The sequence below is a fragment of the Perognathus longimembris genome, chromosome 10, assembly GCF_023159225.1.
Source record: "Perognathus longimembris pacificus isolate PPM17 chromosome 10, ASM2315922v1, whole genome shotgun sequence".
Lineage (NCBI taxonomy): Eukaryota > Metazoa > Chordata > Mammalia > Rodentia > Heteromyidae > Perognathus > Perognathus longimembris.
The window spans coordinates 12,885,179-12,907,961 of NC_063170.1; the positions used below are offsets into that span (position 1 = coordinate 12,885,179).

Sequence of the window (22,783 nt, forward strand, 5' to 3'; positions counted from 1 at the left end):
CTAGAAGCCAAGAGGGCTGGGGTATGGGTGACCTCAGGTCAGCACATTTGATGAGAGAACTTAATGAGACTCCCTTCTCCCACAGGCCTGCACAGTGGGAGTGCTGGCCGACATGTCATTTGTGGAGGACCTGAATTCCTGAAGGGTGCTGCTGGCAACTGTTCCAGGCCCCAGGTTAATTATTTCTAATGACATGGAGAAGAGAATGTGCTGAAATGGGACCTCCCCCACTCAGCCTTGGCCTCCCAGGGCTCTGCTCTGATCTTTCCAGACTCCTTCCATGGAAGGTGGAAGATCAGATCAGTTGTTCTGCTCCAGGCTTCCATGCTCTCCCTCTGCTCCAGCCCCATGGGACTCTTGGCTTTTCCTCTGTGACTACTTGGTGGGCTCTCACCTTGATCCTTTGCTTCTGCTGTGCCCTGTGTTCCATGAGTGGACCCAGCTCACATGCTCAGAGAGCTCAGCAAATATTAATGAAATGAATTGTTCTGTAAATAAACAAAAGTGCTAAACAGGCTGCCTGGCACAGGGGAGATGCCCCCACCACCTTACCAAATTTGCTAAGCAAATCTCAAAGTAGAAGAGAAAGAACCCAGCCAATCTTTTGTGCGCTGTTCCCCAAGCTGCATTCCTTGTGGTTCTTTGAGGAACAGCTCTGTTATCTCTGTTCAGGCCTCTGCTTGAAATTCAGCCTGATCTTTAGATCTGACTATTCATCCCTTAGGACCAGAGAAGCCTTCCAGGACCCCCACAATTGGCCCCACACCTCCAAGCTTCCTTCCTTGTCCTTTTTCTTTTGTGCCAATACTGGGGCTTGAGCTCAAGGACTGTGTGCTGTCCCTGAGCTTTATTGCTCAAAGCGGGTGCTTTACCACTTGAGTCACAACTCCACTTTCACCTTTTTTGATGGTTAATGGCAGATAAGAGTATCACATAGCTGGGCTCATGAGGCTGAGATCTGAGGATTGCATTTCAAAGCAAGCCTGAGCAGGAAAGTCTGTGAGAGTCTTATCTCCAATTAACCTCAAGAAAACCAGAAGTGGTGCTGTGGTTCAGAGTGGCAGAGTGCTAGCCTTGAGCAAAAAAGCTTAGGGACAGTGCCCAAACCCTGAATTCAAGCTCCAGGGTCGAAAGAAAAAAAGTATATCACAGACTGAGGTGAGGTGATGGGTTTGGGGAAGATTGAGAAGAACGATGAGAATGCAAGTTCTATGGAGTTGGGAACTGTGGTGTGTCAGTAGCACTGCTTGCCAGCACTTTCCATAGGAAAGTGGACACTTAATGAATACTTATTGAGTTATAAATGGCTGAGGGCACTGGGACATTTCTGTCTCTGAATCTTGCCAACACAATGTCATCTCAGTTAGTTGGCCCAAAATTGCCCTGACACAAGCTCTCTTTTATCTGAGCAGCCTGGATCCTTGTGACGTTTCTTGTCTTTCTCACTGTTGTTTTTCTCCTTCGTTTCCAGAATAGTATAGCAGCTTGACAATTTCACACTAAAGCTGAAAACTTTCCCTGAGAGTCATCTTTACTTATTTCCTGGAATTTTCTTTCCACCTCCCTTGCCTTATAAAATCTATGACTCATTTACGCCGTTAGCAGTGTCTTCTCCTCTGGGATTTCTCATAGCAAAGAAGCAGGGAAGTGTGTGTGTGTGTGTGTGTGTGTGTGTGTGTGTGTGTTCACTATTCCTTTTTGGCCCTGGCTTTTCTTCGAAAACCCTAGATTTTGTGAACTTGAGGGGGGAGTAGAGTCACTAGGTTTTCCCTTAACTTAGGCAGACCTCATTAAACCATGACCCTGTATCTCCCAAGGGACTCAACCTGGTACCTGTGAGGAGCTCCCAAAGCCCCAGCCTCCAAATTCTGTAGGAACACAAAACCATCTTTTGTTTCCTTGAAGAATTTCCACATATGACAGACTTTGAAGCTACCCTGGAAATCGAGAGAACTATAGCAGTATTTCTAAAAAACAAACAAACAAACTGTATTTCCTGTTTTTGTGTGCTGGTACTAGGGCTTAAACTCAGGCCTGAGCTGGACACTGTTCCTTAGCTGCTTTCTCTCAAGGTTAGCATTTTAACACTTGAGCCACAGCTTCAGTTTTGGCTTTTCAGTGCTTAACTGGAAAGGAGAGTCTCATAGACTTTCCTACTTGGGCTGGCTTTAAACCATCACCCTCAGATCTCAGCCTCCTGAGGGATTACGGTTACAGATGTGAGCAACTGGCACATAGCTCTAACATATTTCCAAGGTGGCATCCTTGAGCGAGAGAGCAAGGGAAGGGGTAACATTGTCCAAAAAAGAATATTTGAGGGGCTGGGAATATGGCCTAATGGTAAAGTGCTCGCCTTGTACACATGAAGCCCTGGGGTCGATTCCTTAGCACCACATATATAGAAAAAGCCAGAAGTGGTGCTGTGGCTCAAGTGGTAGAGTGCTAGCCTTGAGCAAAAAGAAGCCAGGGACAGTGCTCAGGCCCTGAGTTCAAGCCCCAGGACTGGCAAAAAACAAACAAACAGAGAATACTTGAATAATATAACTGCAACCCCTTTGTACATCACTTTTATAATAATAATAAATGAATTTTAAAAAATGAAAAAGATGGCATCCTTCTTTTCTTTTCTTTTTTTTTTGCCAGTCATGGGACTTGAGCTCTGGGACTGGGCGCTGTCCCTGAGCTCTTCATCTCAAAGATAGAGCTCTACCACTTGACACAGCGCCACTTCCAGTTTTCTGGTGGCTAGTTGGGGGTAAGTCTCAAAGACTTTCCTGACCCAGCTAGCTTTGAACCACAATCCTCAGATCTCAGCTTCCTGAGTAGCTTGGATTACAGGTGTGAACCATTGGCACTAGGCAAGATGGCATTCTTCTTCATCATTCTGGGATGCCCAGTAATTACAGACACACACACACACACACACACACACACACACACACACACACACTTTCTTTGTTTCTACTACTTTAAAACTGCTCAAATGCAAACACTCCAGTTCACATAGTGTACACATAGGTTTCATACCAACCATCCTGGAAGGAACAGCTGGTCAGACAGGAAGGAATCATACAGAGGTTGCTAAGCTCAGACAGATGGCCTAAGTGTTTGTCTGTGGGAAGACTGGGAGGATTTCTGAAAACTGGGTGGGAGTGAAGATGGGGTCTTAGGGACTGTTGATACAATTGATGAATGGGGCTAATATTTGAATGAGTGTGCAACTGGGTGTGTATTTGTGTTGTCAAAGGAGGTGAGTTAAAATTATTTTTCTTTTTTCTTTTTTTGTCAGTGTGGGCCTTGAACTCAGGGCCTGGATGTTGTCCCTGAGCTTTTTTGCTCAAGGCTAATGTTCTGTCACTTTGAACCACAGTGCCACTTCCAGTTTTCTAGTGATTAACTGGAGATAAGAGTGTCACAGACTTTACTGCCTGGGCTAGCTTTGAATCGTGATCCTCAGATCTCAGCTTTCTGAGTGTAAGGTCCACCCTGGGAGGGCTCTATGCAGATGACCCCACCTGTTTAAGTCTGCTCAGTACCTGTTACCTAGGTAACCGGCACACCTGGAGGCAGTTACCTCCCCCTTCTCTGAGGTCACACCCAATCCACCTAGCCATACCTCCCACCTTTCCCTATATAATCCAGCTCAACATGATTTCCCTTTTTCTTTCCTTTTCTTTTACTCTCTCTTGCTTCCTTTTTCTCTTTCCTTTTCTCTCTTTTTCTCTTCTTCCTTCCTCAATGTCTCCCCACGCCTCCATCTTGTGTGTGGGGGACCGCAGTTTGCTCTCCCCCCAATAAACTCCTTTCTGCCTGAACCATGTGGTGAGTTTCCTTTCGGCAAACCTTACACTAGGATTACAGTGTAGCTAGGATTACAGTGCTGGCTGGTAAACTGCTTTGTAAGTACATCAATGAAAGAAGGAAGGAAGAGGCACTGTGGCTCAAAGTGGTAGAGCACTAGCCTTGAGTGAAAGAGCTCAAGGCCTATGCCCAGGCCCTGAGTTCAAGCCCCACAACAATAAATAAATAAACAAACAAACAAATAATCTTTGTCTTCCTTTGCCTCCCGAGTGTGCCTAGGCATACATATTCTGGATTATAATCCCTTGTTTATTCCTGAATAAATTCATTTCTTCAGGGCTGGGGATATAGCCTAGTGGCAAGAGTGCCTGCCTCGGATACACGAGGCCCTAGGTTCGATTCCCCAGCACCACATATACAGAAAACGGCCAGAAGCGGCGCTGTGGCTCAAGTGGCAGAGTGCTAGCCTTGAGCGGGAAGAAGCCAGGGACAGTGCTCAGGCCCTGAGTCCAAGCCCCAGGACTGGCCAAAAAAAAAAAAAAAAAGAAAAAAAAATTCATTTCTTCAAGTTTCTCTAGGATAATTATTTTCAGGCTGACAAACTTGCTCTGCTCCTGTTCCTAGAACATTTTATCCAGGACATAATTTGTGGGACTCAGTACAAAAATCAAAATGTACAATGCGTCATTCAAAATTACTATGAATTTCAACATAGCAACAGCAGAACATGGAAATAATCACGAGACCCTTTGAGGCATGAAGCCACATGCAACTACTGTATTACACATATGTGGCAAAACAGGCCTTGCTTTTTGTTTTTTGCCAGTCTAGGGCTTGAACTCAGGGCCTGAGCACTGTCCCTGGCTTCTTTTTGCTCAAGGCTAGCACTCTGCCACTTGAGCCACAGCACCACTTCTGGCCGTTTTCTATATATGTGGTGCTGAGGAATCAAACCCAGGGCTTCATGTATACGAGGCAAGTTCTCTTTCCACTAGGCCATATTCCCAGCCCCGGGGCCTTACTTTTCTTTTTTCTTTTTTGGTAATATTGGTTTGAACTCAGGGCCCCCCACTAGCTAGGTAAGCACTCTACACTTGAGTCATACCTGTAGGTGCTAATGGACCTTCAATGGGAAAATTATACTCTCTTGGCCTCAGGTGCAGTCCACCCATTTGGAATCTTGTTGTGTATCAGTATAGTGCACTATGGGTGTCTCTGTGTTGTGGCTCTTGTTCATGCGCTATTCCCTATTCTGTGTGTGCGCGTGTGTGTGCGTGTGCGTGCATGTGTGTGTATGTGTGTGTGTGATTAATGTTGTGGATTCTGTGTCTGCATGCTTCTAACTGATACCCATCACTCCAAAGGGACCTCCTGTATTTTGATCAAGTCTTACCCTAGAAAGCACAGCAAGACACCTAGCCTGGGGTAATTCCACACAAGGCTGTTTTTTTCCAGAATCTGTCAGCACAAATCAAAGGATCCTGCTCTTAAGGAGACTTCCAAGAGCAGAACCCCTCTGAAGTTCTGCCTTTCCACACTTGAGACCAGTATCAGGCATGGCTCTGCCTGCCTTCTGGGTTCATGACATGAAGGTCCCTTAGAATCCTGTTCCATTGTCCCAGGTGAATGCCTTTTCACATTACTGCAAGGATTCTGAAATACCACCCCCTATCAATGAGTTCTTACCACGTGATCTACTAGGCATTTCACCTCAGAGTTCTACTAGGTCTGCTTTCTAGGACCCCTCCTGCTATTGTCTGTCTCATGTAAGTGACTTATTGGGGGACAGCTGTCCTCCAGTAAAGAATATAGAGTCGAACTCATGCCTGTAATCCTAGCAACTTGGGAAACTGAAATCAGAGGATAGTGGTACAAAGCCAGCTCTTGCATAGAAGTTTATGAGACCACTCCCCTTTTCAACTAATAGCTGGGTGAAATAGGGAAACAGGAGGACTGCAGCCCAGGCAGGAAGTGAGATCCTAGCTCAAAAAGAAAAGAAAAGAAAGAACAAAAGGGAGAAAACTTGGGCCAGGCCCGGTGACTCAGATCGGTAATCCTAGCTACTCAGGAAGCTGAGATCTGAGGATCATGGTTCAAAGCTAGTCCAGACAGGAACATCCATGACACTGGGGAAGCTGTGATGAGTTAGAGGAGATCTGAACTTATCCATGTATGTACCATCTTCTGTTCATGGACTACGGGCAGGCACAATTCAGAACTCTGTAGCTATGGCATCCAACTTCCCTGGGAGCCTCCCAGAGAGGGATTCAACTATGCAAGTAGTCTCAGGTGAACTTTGAGGACTGTGCTTAACACAGTCCATAGATGTGAATGTAGGCCATGAGAGGCCATCCAGAATATTCTGAAGGAGATGCCCAGCTTGGGCTTTTCTAGATTGGAAAGGCTGAGTCATCACCAAGGTGAGCATTTCCAAAGACTCAGTTGGACCACAGGGACTCCAGAAGATGCAAATTCTTGATATTGTATTCCTACCCCTCACATAAACCCTGCTGCCCTTTAGTAAAGTCTGTTTCTGTCCCAGGCTCTAGCACACAGTGGACACTCAAATACATCATGGATGAGGGAATTAGTCTGCTTCTACAGGAACTCCTGAGGAACAGCACGTATTTAGTGTTCCTCAAGGATAAAGTGTTCCTTTGCCTCTCACACCTCCAGTGGCCCTTCCTAACTCCTTGGGCCCCAGGTCCCAGCCATAGTTTTCTGCAAGGAAGATTAGGATTAGGGCTCGTTTCTGAAATTATAAACAATAGCAAGGATTCTCAAAACTCAGTCATATCCCAGTCACCTGGAGGGGTTGTGAAAACTCTGACAACTGGGCCCAATAATAAACTCCTGGAGTTTATGATTCTTTAAGTCTGGGCAGGGACAACTTGACATTTTTCCAAGTTCATAGGTTAAATTTCTGCTGCCGGTGTAGGCACCTACATGTTTAGACACACCTGAAACAAAAGCTTTTGGGGTTCTGCTATATATGCTGGACCTTCTTTACCTTTTCCATCTTTCTAGTGGAGTATCCATAGCTAGCATCTGCCTCTGAAGTACCTGGACCTTTCCAAACTCTTTCTAGAAGTTGGTCAGAGCCAGATGCTGATGGCTTATTCCTGTTATAGTTACTCAGAAGACTGAGATCTGAGGATTGTGGTTCAAAAGCAGCTTGGGCAGGAAAGTCTATGAGACTCACCTTCAATTAGCCACCAAAAAGCCACAAGTGGAGGTGTGGCTGAAGTGGTAGTGTTGGCCTTGAATGAAAAAGCTAAGGGAAAACACCCAGGCTTGGCATTCCCAGTACTGGCACGGAAGGAAAGAAGGAAAAAAGGAAGGAAGGAAGGAAGGAAGGAAGGAAGGAAGGAAGGAAGGAAGGAAGGAAGGAAGGAAGGAAGGAAGGAAGGAAGAAGAGAGAGAGACAGTTTGTAAAAAGTACCAAGAGTTAGCAATCTTCAACATCTACCTTCCAGGACTGACGAGAAGGGATTGCTTTAGATCTAATTTTCCTTCTTGCTTTTTGGTGGAGGCCTCTGAAGCATATATTGATTGCTGTACTCCAGGGATCTCACTTATACCACTTATAGGGAAAGGGAGAGAAGGTTAGCTCTCACTCAGCGGGGAATCCTCAGGCCTCTCCACTTCTCTTTATTGCAGCAGGAAGAGGCCCTGTCTTCAAGGGGCAAGCTAGAGGCCCCTGGAACCGAAAGTTTCATTTGCCACCTCTAAGAGTAGGCCTCCATTGGTTGCTTGAAAGGGCTTCTGGGATTGCTTCAGCTGTTAACTTGATTTCAGGGAGAGCAGAAGTGGGCTGAATTCCTTGAACCTGGAACCAGGAAGTTGAGGGTGTATGGAGGCTGACGGCTGTGCTGCTGGAAACCACAGGAACCATGAGGATTCTGGTCACACACAACTGCAAAAGCTACCCTAGAAATTACTTCCTTCTTTCGAGAGGCTTCCTCCTTTAGAAACCCACTTCAGATACTTTGTGAGGGAACCTAAGTTTTCCCAGAGGTCTCAGCATAAGTCTTCTGGATCATAAATATATTCCAGGGATACCACAAACTCTCAGAGACTCTCAGGAAGTTAGTATGTTTGGGCACTGCTCCAAACAAAACTGGGAATGGGCATTGGGAAGGCAACTGTGTCTGCCTCACTGAGTAAACTTCATCCATACCCAGTCTTGCTCTGTACTTTTCCAGTTATATGAACCAATAAGTTGTTGTATGGTTTAAGTCTATTTGAGCCAGGCTCTGGTAGCTCATGCCTGTAATCCTAGCTTCTCAGGAGGCTGAGATCTGACGATCATGGTTCAAAGCCAGCCTGGGCAGGAAAAATCTGTGCAACTCTTTATCTCCAATAAACTACAAAAAAACCCAAAAAGGCCAGAAGTAGAGTTCTGGCTAAAGTGGTAGAGTGCCAGCCTGAATGAAAAAGCTCAAGGACAGTACCCAGGCTTTGAGTTCAAGCCCAAGTAACCAGCACACAATAAAAGGCCAGGAGGTGGTAGTGGAGGAAAGGGTATAAAAAATTATTTATTTCCTTCTCTGGACTCGGGTTTCTTAGGAAGGAAAATTGTTTATTTAGCTCATAGTTATTTAGCCCAGAGTGATCTGGGCTCTTGTGACTTAGTTTGAGCAGTGCACACTGGCAGCAGTTGTACAATGTGACAAAGATTTAGATGTTTGCCAATTGACTCACTGAGTGAAACTACTCTGGGGAGCATCTCAAGGGGGGAAAGCTGTCTCACCAGCTCTTGGCTGGAGGCATGGCTCAAGTGGTACAGCAATTTGTCTAGCAAGCACAAGGCCTTGCAAACCTGATATACCACCCCACCCCATCCCCCCAAAAAGAGAGTATTGTTTACTAGTCTAGGGACTTTGGGTAGGATCCAGGTTTGGGCACAGCATGTATGAGGCAGTAGTATAACTAGTCAGTGCAGTCAGTGTGGTAAACAGTGTGCCACCTATGAGGCTCAGGGACTTAGACTGTCTCGCTTGGCACTCCTCAACTCCTACTCAAGTTTCATGACTGAGTCAAGGTCTCCTCCCCCAGGAAGCCTTCCCTAACCAAGCTGGAGTAGATGTACAAACTGGCCCCAACGGCCCTGGGGGCATTTTTCTGTCAAAACACTAATCCCATTGAAGCTTTTAAAAAATGTTTTGTAATCCTGGGATTTGAACTCATACTTTGAGCTTGCTAGACAAGGCCTCTACCACATGGGACATACCCTGGGTTCCACTGTACTTTAAAGGATTCCTTTTGGCTGGGCACAGTGGCGTATGCATGTAATCCCAGCTACCTGGGAGGCAGAGATGGGAAGGATCACAGGCAGCCCAAACAAAAAGTTAGCAAGATCCCATCTCAATCAGTAAGCCAGGTGAGGTGGTATATCCATACTAGTTGGACATAAAAAGGAAGATCAAGATCTAGGCCAGCTCAGACAAAAATAAAAGACCCTATTTGAAAAATAACACAAAATGGCTGACAGTGTGGTTCAAGTGACAGAGTGCTTGCCTAGCAAGAGTGAAGACTCACTCCAAACAAAAAGAGGGTGGCCAGAAGTTTCACCTCAACTTACCTGAGTATCGTTCTAATCTATGTGCAGTTCCTGCTCTCTATCTCTTCAACCAGAACCTACAAGGTCATGAGAATTTCTCGAAAGTGCTTCATGTACATTGGATATTATTACCTTTCTTGAGCCCCAATTGGCAGCAGGCATAGTTGGGTGCCTGGTACCATCTCCTTACACCACTCAAAAGAAGAGAAAGGACTGAAGTGGGCTATTAAGCATGGCCACTGCCTCTGAGAGAGAAACTACCATTTAGGCTTTGATACCAGATCTGTGGTGTGACAGTTACCAAACTGCCAATATTATTCACAGAGAGGTCGCAAAGGGGACTGAGCCTTTGATGAGTTATTCTTAAGGACTCATGGTTCAGCTACTACCTCTTCACAAGGGTTTTCTCGGATTCCTCAGTGTCCTCCCACCAGGAGAAGAAAGTACTTTTCTAAAGACTGTTTCCCTTGCCTACTGCAGGAGAGCCCAATGCCAGCCTCAACCCCAAATGATACCAATTACTCTCTGCAGAAGCTTGCCATAGGTCTCCCTCTGCAGAGAGCCTTGACTCCTGTATTCAAACACCAATTGGCGTTGACTCCAGGAGAAATCTGCCAGATGGCAACATCTGTTTCCACTTGCAGCTGAGAGGATTCCCTTAAGCATCTTCCTGTTCCAAATAGCCTATGTGGACCTGGGCTACAAACTGCAATGGCTTCTTCTTCCATTGCCCTTGAGTGAGCCTTTGTGCTTGGGGGCCTCCTCCAAGCTGATTCAGCCAGCATCCTTTCCCCAGATGGGCCCCCATGTGATAAAAATACCTCTAGGAGGGTGAAGGCAGGGGAAGGTGGGGGTCCTGTATATGCTGCCATGCCTACAAACAAGGAGTTCTTATTCTGGCCTCGAGCTGATAGAACCCATGTGGGCAGAGGTCTAACAGCCCAGGGCGGAAAAGAGCAGTCATTAGCACTAATGAGGCAGGCAGCTTGAAAGCCTTTTACTCTGAAGCTGCTTACCCAACTAGGGAACAGTCCGTTCTGTTCTCCTGGCTTCCAGGAACCCTATGCAGAAAGGGGCTTGGGGACAGATGTAAGGACGAGGGTCTTGGGGAAGCCTAGAGGGAAAAGGAGGAGAGGAATCAGGGACAGAGATGCAATCAGGAGGGCTAGGTTTGGCAAGAAGGGTTCTCTCCACCTTTCTTCCTGTTAAGAAATTGAAGGTTTGGTTCTTCACACCACCCCTGCCCATAAAAACCACTACCTGTCAGTCCCTTCAGTGCCCTTGACCCAAGTTCCAGGAAATAAAGGAAATAACATGCTATGTAAGGGCTTGAGCGAGCATCTCCGGGGCCAGAAATTAAATTAAGCTCTCAGGTCCGCCTGCCTTATTATGGATAATGGCTCCAGCCTGGCCCTATGTCCTAATGCTCTGGAGATTTTGGAACTTGGGTACCCAATCTTGTTCCCAAACTTTGGTTCCTGGAAGCCTCATCCCAAATTGGAGATAGGTGGACCTCTAGTAGAGCACCCAAAGGAAGGCTCAGGTTCCAGAGTGCAAAGTTGAATTGTGCCCCCACCCTCCAGGGAGGGCCCCCTCATGCTTGGGCTACAGGGAGAAGTCACGTGCCAGTCCTTTATTAGACCCTGCTATATAAGCTGAAGACATTGGTGGCCCAGAACTCTCTAGCAAGGACCAGCAAACAGAGGTAAGTCCTTAGTTTGGGCAGGGATGCTTGCTCTCTGGGGCCCTCTCTCTGGGCACCTAGAGGGTACTCCAAGGATGAGGAAGGGACTAAGTGGTGGGTTTTCCTACTGAGCCAGGCCATGCTGACTACAGTGCTGCTTAGCTGTGTCCTGCTGTTGGCACTGCCTGCCACACAGGGTGCCCAGATGGGCTTGGCACCCCTGGAGGGCATCAGAAGGCCTGAACAAGCCCTCTTCCCAGAGTTCCCAGGTCAGTATGGAGAGAAGCAGGGCTGGGTGGGGCCCAAACTCTCGCTGGCCACAAACCTGACTGGCTGGTGTAAGTCCTTGTATCCCCTTCCCAATTACATCTCTGGTAGGGTGGGACCTGTCTTCACATTCTCTGTCCCAGCCCTAGGTCTTCGTGCCCAGGTGAAGAGGATACCTGCAGATCAAGCAGAAGATGCTTTGCTGCAGAAGTCAGAATCTCTGGCAGAGGTAACTGCTCAGACAAAGGGGTAAGGCTGCAGGCAAAGAGCATCGGTCCTAGGACCATCTCCTCTCCCCACCTCCTGATCACCTCTCCCCGTATTCCACTGCCACTGCCATTTTTCATGGACTGGCACAAAGGAGGGCCCTGGACCTGCTTTGGGAAGCCCTTACCCATGTTTCTGCCTTCCAAACCAACGCAGGTGCTAGACCCACAGAACCGCGAGTCTCGTTCCCCACGTCGCTGCGTAAGGTTGCACGAGTCTTGCCTGGGACAACAAATACCATGCTGCGACCCGTGCGCCACGTGCTACTGCCGCTTCTTCAACGCCTTCTGCTACTGCCGCAAGCTGGGCACTGCCACGAACCCCTGCAGCCGCACCTAACCGGCTCGTGGCGCAGGGAGGGGCGGGGTGGGGGGGGAGACGCAAATAAAGGCTGGAATCAATCCCAAAGCTGTGGTTACTTCCAGTGTGGTCGTTTAAGGGGATTGGGCTCGTGCTGGGGGCTGGGAGGCGTTGTCAAGCCAAGGCCTAGGTTACTCCATCTTTCGAGCCACATACATGCACACTTTTAAGTCAGCAGGCACCTTTGGGGAAGTAGGAAATGCTGCACTCTAGTCTTTGAGCATCCTGTGCTATAAAATGCGGTGACAGTGGGGCGCATTGCGGTGCAGGGGCTTAGCTCCCAGTTGGTGAGAAAGGCAATAAGTTCCAAGGTCAGCTTGCAGCTCATTAAATGTGACCTCCAGCAAAGCCCGCCCTTTACTGAACCTCAGTCCCCGGTCTGTGGCGAGGAGGGTGGGGAGGGGGAGAGCTGACTCAGCTTCCAAGCATAAGAATCATCTCCTGTTCCACCTCGACCCTGCCGGCTCCGGCAGCGTCAGGTGCGCCTAACCCGGAGAAGTTAGAGTTCGGGCTCCCGTGGCATCCGGTGGCCAAGGGCGCCACCACGCGTTCAGCTGCGGATAGCCCAGCAGCTTCCAGGCCGCGTAGCGGGAGCTCCTTGTCAGTGCGCAGGCGCCAAAAGGCGGTTCGTCCCGCCCATCTGCGCCACGCTTGCGCACTAAGCCGCTTGGAAGTCCGGGGCGGCTCAGATTCCCCGCCCTGTGGAGGTCACGTGAGCTGCGTGCGCGTCACCTGACGCACTTGACAGCCCGTTTCGGGCGCCGCGTCAGCTGATCTTGGAGTCGCGTTGCGTGCCGGCTGGTTTGGGTTCTTGGGTCTCGCCGCCCTCCACCCCTCGCGCTGCAGCCATGTCGTTCTTCCCGGAGCTTTACTTCAATGTGGACAATGGCTACTTGGAAGGACTAGTGCGCGGCCTGAAGGCCGGGGTGCTCAGCCAGGCGGACTACCTCAACCTGGTGCAGTGCGAGACGCTGGAGGGTGAGCCGCGCGCGGGCGAGGGCTTAGGGGCTTTAGAAGGCCAGAATGGAGGCCGACCTGGGCCGGGAGGCCGGAAGCCGGGGAGTGGGGGGGGAGGCGTTGAAGGGCCTGAGAGGCCTTTTGGGGAAGATAGTAACGGATGGCCGCTGATGGGGGAAGGAGAGCCACCTATAGTTGTCTTGGCCCGCGCCGGCGTAGACAGAAACGAGGCTTTGAAGACTGCAGTGGTTCACCTCTGCGTAGGCTGCCTCTTCCCACCTTGTGCTAGTCCTGTAGTTTGGAAGAAGTGTGCGAGGGGTCTATACGGGGTGGCTGGACGGGTGTGAAGTGCGCAACAAACCTCATTGCCCTGATGTAGGCAGGGAGCTGCTTCGTTCCAACGCTTAGGGAAGGTAAGCAGGGAAAGCCTTCCCTCCCTCTCCCAAGGCCTTTAGAATCATCGTGGCTTCGTTTTGAGCCGTCTTGGGGAGTTGCTGAGTTGGTTTAGAGAGGAGTTCCTTCCAGCTCAGTACCAGTGGCTAGGCAGTCTCCTGAAGAATATGTCTGAGAGCGCAAGAATGCCCTGAAAATTTGGACGTTCATAGACAAGTATTTGGCCCAAAATTCTGCACCTTCAATAAAGGGGGGCACAGTTTCTTACACAAGAGTAGAGAGAAGTAAAGCATTGGTAATCTTAGGCTACGATCTGGAAGATCATAGTCTGAAGCCATCCTGTCATAAATATTTTCAAGACCCCATCTCCAAAATAACCAGAAAGCACCAGTTGAGCAAGCAAGCCTCACCCTAAGTTCAAAACCCAGTGTGGGGCGGCGGGGATAAAGTACACAAGAGTAAAGAGAAGCAGAGTTCCTCTTTCCTCTCAGTACACAGCTCCAAAGCAACATTGACTTCCTCAGACACAGCTGCAATAGATACTAAGTTAGAGATGTCCTTAATGCCAGGTTTTCCAAGCAAGTGATAGTGAACGGTAGAAATGTTCCATCCCTGACACTCAAGTGATACCTTTGGGCAGAAGTATTTATTATAGTGGGAGGGGAAGATGACCAGATGATTGACCTACTGGAGGAAATTTTCTCATCATAAGCTTTTGAGGTTAAAAATGAGCTCAATCCAAAAGAAGCTCAGGGACAATGCCCAGGCCCTGAGTTTAAGCCCCAGGCCTGGCCAAAAAACAAAACAAAACTCAATCAGTTATTGTTTATCTTGCAAACTAGACCAGTCTAGTAAAAATGCTGTTAAGATATAGAATTTGCCAAAGTTAAAATTCAGTAATTGTGGATTTTATTATTTTAAATAAGTCTGCAAGAGAATTTGCCTTCCTTATGTGAGTTCCCCTTCCTTATGTGAGTATAAGAGCCTGTCAGCAACCTGACTGAACTCATTTGAGAAGAGAAGGAGCAGGCTAAACCCAGGTGCCAGTGGCTCACTCCTGTAATCCTAGCTACTAAGAAGGCTGAGATTGAGGATCACAGTTCAAAGCCAGACTTGGCAGGAAATTCCATGAAACTCTTATCTCCAAGTAACCACCAGAAAGCCAGAAGTAGAGCTGTGTGGCTCAAGTGGTAGAGTGCTATCCTTGAGCAAAAAAGCTTAGAGTCAGCACCCAAGCCCTGAGTTCAAGCCCCAGGATCAGCACAAAAACAAATAAAAAACAATCAAAAGATACCTGAGGGAGGGCTTAAACTCCAGTAGCACTTAATGAGAGTTTTGGGCACTGACTGGCACGTGAAGAGATTTATTGCTTAAACCTAAAGGTAAACACCATTGATCAACTGGCATCCAATAGGTTGTTTTTCTTTGGCTTTCCTTATTCTTGTTGCTGTCTTGCCCTCCCCCCATAGAACTTCTAAGAGCACCAAGTTCCTATTTCTCCAGTTGACTTTCCATCATTCTACATAAACATACTAGGCCATTGGTCTTGCAGCACTGCTCAGCATGTAACCCCTGTCTCTTGTGGAACCTCATCAGACCTTTAGCTTGACATTCAGGGGTCCTCTACTCTTTTACACATAATCTTCTGCCTCATACAAACTTTCTCTCCATTCCTGGTGCATGTATGATGACACATCTGGACTAATGTTCTTCATCTGATATATTAACAGCATCTTTCTCATTGTGAGATGTCTACAAAGCTACTGTGTGTAAAATACAGCCCAACACCAAGAACACAGTAAACTCTAATGGCAAAGTACTCCATGAATGTTAGCTCATGTTTTCTATATGATTTTATCTGCTCTTCCCACTTTTTCCTTCTCGTCCTCATGAAGCACATCTCTGGTATCACCTCATCTTGGAAAGTCTGTGGCTGTGCTTGGTTAGGATGTCTGTCTCCTCCACTCAGTCACAACTCCTCAAGTATGTACAGTGCTACCTTCTTAAAGTTTCTCAACACAATTTGGGTTCCTTGGAACTTAGTATAATGTTGATGTTCAGGGCTCTTAAGGGCTAAGAGTAGAAACAGGAAGAAGTGACCAGAAACCCAATTTATCTTTTACAAAAAGTCCTCTCTATCTTTAAAGTTGATGCCAGAAGCCAGACCTCTAGGCTGCTGTTACTGAGTATTTTTGCCTCCCTGTCTCCAGGGAAAGGGGAAGAGAGACAGGAAGGGAAGATCAAAGAACCTTGTGGTCCCTAGAGAGATATTTCAGTATGTGATGGTGAAGTTTCTGTGGAATGAGTTTCAGGTGTTAGACAATTCCCAGATGTCATCGGGCATTGAGTAGAAGGTATTTATATTTGTTTTGCATTATAGATCAAGTGTAGCACCCCTAGTCTTCCTTCCTGGATTTTGCTCCAGTAGGGCATTTGCCCTCTGACCACTCTCATGCTAAAACTCTTTCTCTTAGTACCTCTGAAGCCCATGTATTGGCCATTGTGTATCTTGCTTGATTGTCTTTCTTCAAGAGTAGGAGAAAGACCCTAAAGAGACCATTCTCTTTTATGAAGCTCTGATGTTTTTCTGTATACCATATTGAATACCATTTCAGACTGAATCCTGTATAGGGAAGAAGTACAAGCCAGAGATGTTTGAAGAAAAATCATACAGCATTACTTTGAATATATTTGCTCTTTTTTTTCAACCAAACATCAGTTTTATGCTAGACATTGCATAGGAGATAAGGTATTTTATTTTGTTGAATGATGTTTTCTTTTTTTCTTTTTGTCGGTCGTGGGACTTGAATCTGGGCCTGGGCAGTGTCCCTGAGTTCTTCAGCTCAAGGCTAGCACTTTACCACTTGAACCACAGCACCACTTCTGGTTTTAGAAATAAGAGTCTCTTGGATTTTCCTGCCCAGGCTGGCTTTGAACCGCGATCCTCAGATCTCAGCCTCCTGAGTAGCTAGGATTACAGGCGTGAGCTACCAGAGTCCGACAAATGATGTTTTCTTGAGCTTCATAATCTGAGAATAAATGTCAGCAGGGCAAGGAAAGATACTGAGTGAACGTTGTAATGTAGTGTTTACATACATGAGCTTGCTACCTCATTGCTCTATGGCCATGAGCAAGATATGTAATATCTTGGTGCTGACTTTCATCACCAAAAAAAAAATATATAGTAATAGCACCTACCTCATGGGGTTTAACAGAGGATATTCCACATGAAGTGCTGAATTAGTTCATTTTATGTTGTTGACAATATCACAGCCTGATTGAGTTGTATAGAAAGGAGGTTTAAATCGACTAGTGGTTCTGGAGGTATAAAGCTGAAGGCCATGTCTTTTCTTGCTGATGTGATGATGCAAGAGATAGAGAACATATGGGTATATGTCTTCTTGTGTCTTTTTTTTTTCTCTTGTGGTACTAACGACCAAACCCAGGGTTGAGCCTTAAAGTAGTTGTGATAACACAGGCATGGTTATAATGTGTGGCCCAGGCACATCTCAAAATCATTATCCTCCTGTCTCCTCAGTGCTGAGCTTACAGGCATGTCCCACCTTACCTGACAAATTGCTCTCTCTGTGTGTGTGTGTGTGTGTGTGTGTGTGTGTGTGTGTGTGTGTTTAGTGCCAGTTCTGAGGCTTAAACTCAGAGCTTGGGTGCTGTCTTTCAGCTTTTTTGCTCAAGGCTAGCACTCTAACACTTTGAGCCACAATTCTACTTCTGGATTTTTGGTAATTAAATGGCGATAAGTCTTACCCGGGGTGACTTTGAGTCATGATCCTCAGATCTCAGCCTCTTGAGTAGCTGGGATTATATGTATTTGCCACCAACTAGCATCAGTGCTTTTACACTGAGGTTGGGGTAAGAGCTGAGGGTTAGGGCCCAGAATTGTGGCAAAACCTGTAATACCTGTCTGAAGCCCAGTAGGCTGGAAGAAGTAGGCCTTAAGGAAGTGTTTCTTGAATAAGCAAACATATTTGAACATGGAAGTAGCAACTATGTATGCTCCTCATGGTCTGAAAACATTCCTTTAGTCACATATAACAAACCCATATTCAGCAGACCGCTTTAGAAAGCTGTGCTCTTTACTTTCACTGGGCCCTTAAACCCAGGGCTAAGAAGGTAGAGCTTCTCCCATAGGTTTAATCTGTTTTTAAACCAAGAACTTGGGTTCCCAGATTTATGCTCCCTAAACAAAGATACCCAAGAAGCTCAAGCAGGAAGATTGGAAGCCAATATGTACTAAATAACAAGATCTTGTCTCAAAATAAAATTAAAAAACAAACAAACAAACAACAACATACTACTGTCCTCTATATCCTGCCACTTGGGGGCACCTTTTGACCTTTCTGTATGGCCTATTTGTGTTCATAGGCTGATTTCTCTGTCTAAAATGCTCTCTCCATTCTTCGTCAGATCTCTGTATGGCTAATCCCTCATTCTTTGCACTCAGCTGAAATAGTTACCCTTCCTCAGCAGGGCCTTAACCATGCTCTTAAAAGAAGATCCTATGTAACTTGTCTACTTTCTCTTTCACAAGTATCACCCTTCCTATGTAAGTTATCCATATTTTTTAGTTAATGATAACAATTATTGGGACTAACACATTGTAATTTCCTTTTTTTGCCAGTCCTGGGGCTTGAACTCAGGGCCTGAGCACTATCCCTGGCTTCTTTTTGTTCAAGGCTAGCTAGCACTCTGCCACTTGAGCCACAGCGCCACTTCTGGCCGTTTTCTGTATATGTGGTGCTGAGGAATTGAACCCAGGGTTTCATGTACACGAGGCAAGCACTCTTGCCACTGGGCCATATCCCTAGCCCCTCATTGTTTCCTTTTTATGATGTAATCACTGACATTAATTGACAAGAACCATTATTCCATTAGGGATGGCAAAACGGTGATCATGTTAGACTTTTTGTCACTATGACAAATCCTGAAAGTTTAAAGAAGGGGAGATTTATTTTTGGCTCACAGATTTGAGGCCATGATCATCTGGCCTTGATTCTACTAACTGAAAATGATATATTGAAGGGCTCATGCTTGTAATCATAGCTAGTCAGGAGACTGAGATCTGAGGAACACAGTTTGAAGCCAGCCTGAGCAGGAAAGTCTGTGAGACTTTTATCTACAATACACTATCAGAAATAAGCTGGAAGTGGTGCTGTAGCTCAAGTGATAGAGTGCTAGCCTTGAGCAAAGGGAGCTCTAGGACTGTGTCCAGGCCCTGAGTTTAAGCCCCAGGACTGGCACACACACACAAAAAGAAAGAAAATGATATATTGAGATATTATTTTTGTCCTAGGGATTCTCATTGCTTTATCCCTTGCACTGGACTTTTCTGTATTTCTTGTCACTCAGAAACTGGCATATACCAAAAAAACATGCTGGATTATCAGCTATACTCAGCTGATGAGTACTAGTCTGCCATTTTCCTAATCTGGGGTAGGTCTAATCACAGTTGGGCAAGTCAGGACATTTCTTTCCTGTGGTAAAGGAATATTAACATTTGAGAGGAGGAACCCTGTGATTTTCTCAATTTCCTTATGTTGTAGATGGTCTTGAGGATTTCTTTCCAGCCAGTGGGTTAGCACTTAGTTGCTATGGTTGTAGCAATCACAAGTATGATGTGCTGGCAGTCTTTCAGAACATTTTTATCCCTGTTTGCTTTGATTCACTTGTCTTCTATTCACATCTCCTTTTGCATTTCAGTATTATTTTACAAGACAAGATCTATTATGGGAAGAAGAAAGGGAAACTCCAGAAGCTGGGAATGTGGCTTAGTGGCAGAATGCATGCCTAGAATGCATGAAGCCCTGGGTTTGGTTCCTAAGTATCACATAAACAGAAAAGGCAGAAGTGGTGCTGTGACTCAATTGGTAGAGTGCTAGCCTTGAGCAAAAGAAGGCCAGGCCCTGAGTTCAATTCCCAGGACTGGCAAAAAAAAAAAAAAAAAAAAGAAAAAGAAAAAAAGAAAGGGAAGCTGAAACGCCATGCTGGGCTAGACCAATCACCAGTCATATGGAATGGAAGGTACAAATGTTGATGATGTCTTCCAGGAGTGGCAAGTCATTCAGCACCAATTGGTTGTGAAATGGCTTAGAGTGTGACTGAAAAGTTACATAGACACCAAGTCTTGAAAGATTGCAAAAGCTAATGTAGGCTTTGATGGTGTGTGCCTGTCATCCCATTACTTGGGAGAAAGAACCAGGAGGACCCAGAATTCCAGAACAGCTTGGGCTACATAGTGAGACCCTACCTTAAAGTGGTAGGGGGCCGAGAAGAGGGTGGGGGAGGCGAGTAGAGGTCACACTGGAGGTAGGAGAACAATCTGTAGGTTCTCATGGATAACCAGGCCAGAATCCTCAGGTATTGTCTGGAAACACTGTAGGGAAGTTTTAGGAATAGGATTGGATTAAAGAGGTTGATCAAGAATGAGGATTTAAAAGAATGTTGTTCTCATATTTGGGTTAGGTAGTTGTGTGGAAGACAATGAAATGATTTTGGCTTATAGGAGAAGGAACAGGTTGGAGAAGGAGAAAAATGATGAGATTGAGGATCTGAACCATCTGAGTGGAAGTATAGAGGGGTGAGGTCTGAGTTTGGGTAACATCTTGAGGAATTGAAGCAGAGGTAAAAAATAAATTTCAAAAGAGACATAAAATCAAATGAAAAGCCAAAGATTGATCCTCCCACCTCCAGAGTGCTTCAGTTAAACAAGAGAGGAAGAGGTTTTGTCAAAAAGGCCAACACCATGGCCTGAGAAGGGTGTAGCCTAAAGGAGAACCTGAAAGAGAAGTGGGTGGTGAAAGCAAACATGGCTTGGAAGAAGAAGCTTTCTATTTGGTTTTCCTATTAGAAGTCATGAATAATCTTTTTAAAGTTCAATTTTATTCCTATTACTAAGCTGTTGTACAGAGGAGTTACCATTTCATAAGTCAGGTAATGAGTCCGTCTCGTTTCTTCTTTTTTTTTTTTTTTTGGACAATATCATCCTGTCCTATGCTTTCCCCCAGTTTTCCCCTCCCCTCCCTGTCTACAAGTTACATAGTTTTCCATACAATATACTGAATACCATGATTGCATTTGATGAGTAATCATAAGAACAGAGGAAGGTGAGACTATAAGCTAGCTGATGGTAATGATTGGCAGAGAGGATATATGGGCATCCCAGTTCAGTCACTGGCTTTGTGACCTTGATCGAGTCATTTATTTGTAGTGCTAGTGACAATAGAATCTTTCAGCTAAATGGCACACACCTGTAGTCCTAATGATTCAGGAAGCTGAAGTGGCTCATCGCTTGAGCGCAGGAGTTTGAGGCTAGCCTGGGCAACTTAGTGAAAGCCTGACTACTACCCCATCACCACCCCCAAAGAAAAGGAAGGAAGAAAGGATCTCTTGGAGAGCCTGGCTGTGAGTAAACAAAGAAGCCAGCTCCTTCTACTGTGGTCATTCCCATGTTTCGCTCCCAGGAAGCAGATGCCATGGGTTGAGAGTGGAAAGTATAAATATATCATTCAGGTTTTGCCTGGAGCAGGTGTGCTTGTGGACATCAGAAAAGCATTAAAATGATGCACAGTAGGTACAGGGTACTTTGGGGATGGGAACATGTGGTGGGTGGCAATTACAGATTATAAGGTTTATTTTGGGGGTAACAAAGTGTTCTAAAATCGATTATGGTGGTGATAGTTGGTTGATACTGAAAGCTTAGAATTGTACATTTTAAACTGGCTTAGCTTGATGGTACCTGCCTGTAATCTTAGTACTTGGGAGACTGGGACAGGAATATTGGGAGTTTGAGGCCAGACTGGACTACAGAATGTATATGGTCTTAGTGGAAATGGTTTGTGTATTTTATTTCATTTGTCAAAGGAAACAGTATTGAAATGGTGAAATTAGATGACCACAGTTTTTATAGCAAGATGACCTTAGCTCAATTCTAAATTCCTCAGAGTCAGATATGATCCAAAGAAAGAAATGTCATAGTCCTACCAATCCAATGATTACAGCAGGAGAAATATTCAGGGGACACTGGGGAAAGCATGCACAGAACCCAGAGGGAGTTTGTGCTTTGGAACGAAGAAAATGAACACAAATTACTAAGCTGTCAGGGTCTGGTCCTCACAAAGGCTTGAAGTTTTCTCAGTATTTAGAGGACTTATTTTCCAGCATTCCTGAGGAGTAGTATTACTGCATGAAAGTCATCCCAATAGCTAGTGGAGCTGGCATGGATTATTGGTGATGACTGTGGCAGCCCACTATCTTTTTTTTTTTTTTTTTTTTTTTTTTTTTTTTGGCCAGTCCTGGGCCTTGGACTCAGGGCCTGAGCACTGTCCCTGGCTTCTTCCCGCTCAAGGCTAGCACTCTGCCTCTTGAGCCACAGCGCCGCTTCTGGCCGTTTTCTGTATATGTGGTGCTGGGGAATCGAACCTAGGGCTTCGTGTATCCGAGGCAGGCACTCTTGCCACTAGGCTATATCCCCAGCCCCAAGCCCACTATCTTGATAACTTTCCTCCAGCTTGCTGCTTCCCATGAGGGTGAGATCCCCAGAATGTGAATAAAGGCTAAGGAAAGGCTGGAGGGAGGTTTGACATCTTGCTGCTATGAGCCAACAGGAACTTGATACCCCAGTGGATGAAGCAGAGGAGTATTGTGGAGGGGTTAGAAATTGATGTGATATGGGGCTGGGGATATGGCCTAGTGGCAAGAGAGCTTGCTTCGTATACATGAGGCCCTGGGTTCGATTCCCCAGCACCACATATACAGAAAATGGCCAGAAGTGGCGCTGTGGCTCAAGTGGCAGAGTGCTAGCCTTGAGCAAAAGGAAGCCAGGCCCAGGACTGGCCAAAAAAAAAAAGAAATTGATGTGATATAATTAGAAATTTGGTCTGAGGCTGGGCTCTCGTGGCTCCGGCCTGTAATCCTAGCTACTCAAGAGGCTGAGATCAATAGCTGGAATAAACTACCAAAAAAGCTGGAAATGGAGTTTTGCTCAAGCACTAGAACACCAGCCTTGAGTACAAAATCTCAGAGCCAGTGCCCAGGCCCTGAATTGAAGTCCCAGGACTGGCACAAGAAAAAAATGAAAGAAATTTGTTCTGAGGTTCTGAAGAGTTGATTCAGGAGGAGTCAGGCTAGAAGGCAGGACATTTACTGGTGGCTCTTTCAGCTCTCCAGGTGACAGAACATGGGCTGGACCAGGCAGGAATGATACAAAGGAGAATATGACAGGCTGGGTCAGAGGATGACACTTACAAGATAGGGTCAGTTCTTATTAGATATGAGGTAAGAAGTGCTAGGAGTCAGGACCCTGATTCAGAAAAGACAAGATGGGCCTAGCTATTCGGGAGACTGAAGTCTGAGGATCATGTTTTGAAGCTAGTTCAGGCAGAAAAGTCCATGACACTCTTATCCTCACTTAACCAGCAAAAAGCCAGAATTGGAGCTATGGCTCCAGTGAAAGAGTGCTAGCCTTCAGCAAAAAT

At 46.1% G+C, this 22,783-nt stretch overlaps 2 protein-coding genes across 2 annotated transcripts in view; both read left to right on the forward strand.

Moving 5' to 3' along the window:
- Positions 1–11,042: 11,042 nt before the first annotated feature.
- Positions 11,043–11,970, forward strand: LOC125358294 (agouti related neuropeptide). The gene is made up of 4 exons (XM_048355331.1): positions 11,043–11,069; positions 11,185–11,319; positions 11,461–11,544; positions 11,739–11,970. Exons 2-4 carry the CDS (start codon positions 11,188–11,190, stop codon positions 11,919–11,921), a joined length of 399 nt encoding a protein of 132 aa, XP_048211288.1. The 5' UTR covers positions 11,043–11,069; positions 11,185–11,187; the 3' UTR covers positions 11,922–11,970.
- A 707-nt stretch (positions 11,971–12,677) lies between these two features.
- The window catches only part of Atp6v0d1 (ATPase H+ transporting V0 subunit d1), a 40,534-nt gene continuing 30,428 nt past the window's right edge, over positions 12,678–22,783 (forward strand). The window contains exon 1 of the mRNA XM_048355330.1: positions 12,678–12,920. Within this exon, the coding sequence (XP_048211287.1) occupies positions 12,791–12,920 (130 nt within the window). The 5' untranslated portion in view covers positions 12,678–12,790. The remainder of the gene's footprint in view (positions 12,921–22,783) is intronic.

What these genes read in the sequence shown, in the direction of transcription:
- LOC125358294 (XM_048355331.1), top strand. Translation starts at nt 11,188, where the DNA reads ATGCTGACTACAGTGCTGCTTAGCTGTGTCCTGCTGTTGGCACTGCCT. An exon ending in TCTTCCCAGAGTTCCCAGGT is followed by an intron (nt 11,320 to 11,460) that starts CAGTATGGAGAG and finishes TCTGTCCCAGCC; the next exon opens with CTAGGTCTTCGTGCCCAGGT. An exon ending in AGTCAGAATCTCTGGCAGAG is followed by an intron (nt 11,545 to 11,738) that starts GTAACTGCTCAG and finishes AAACCAACGCAG; the next exon opens with GTGCTAGACCCACAGAACCG.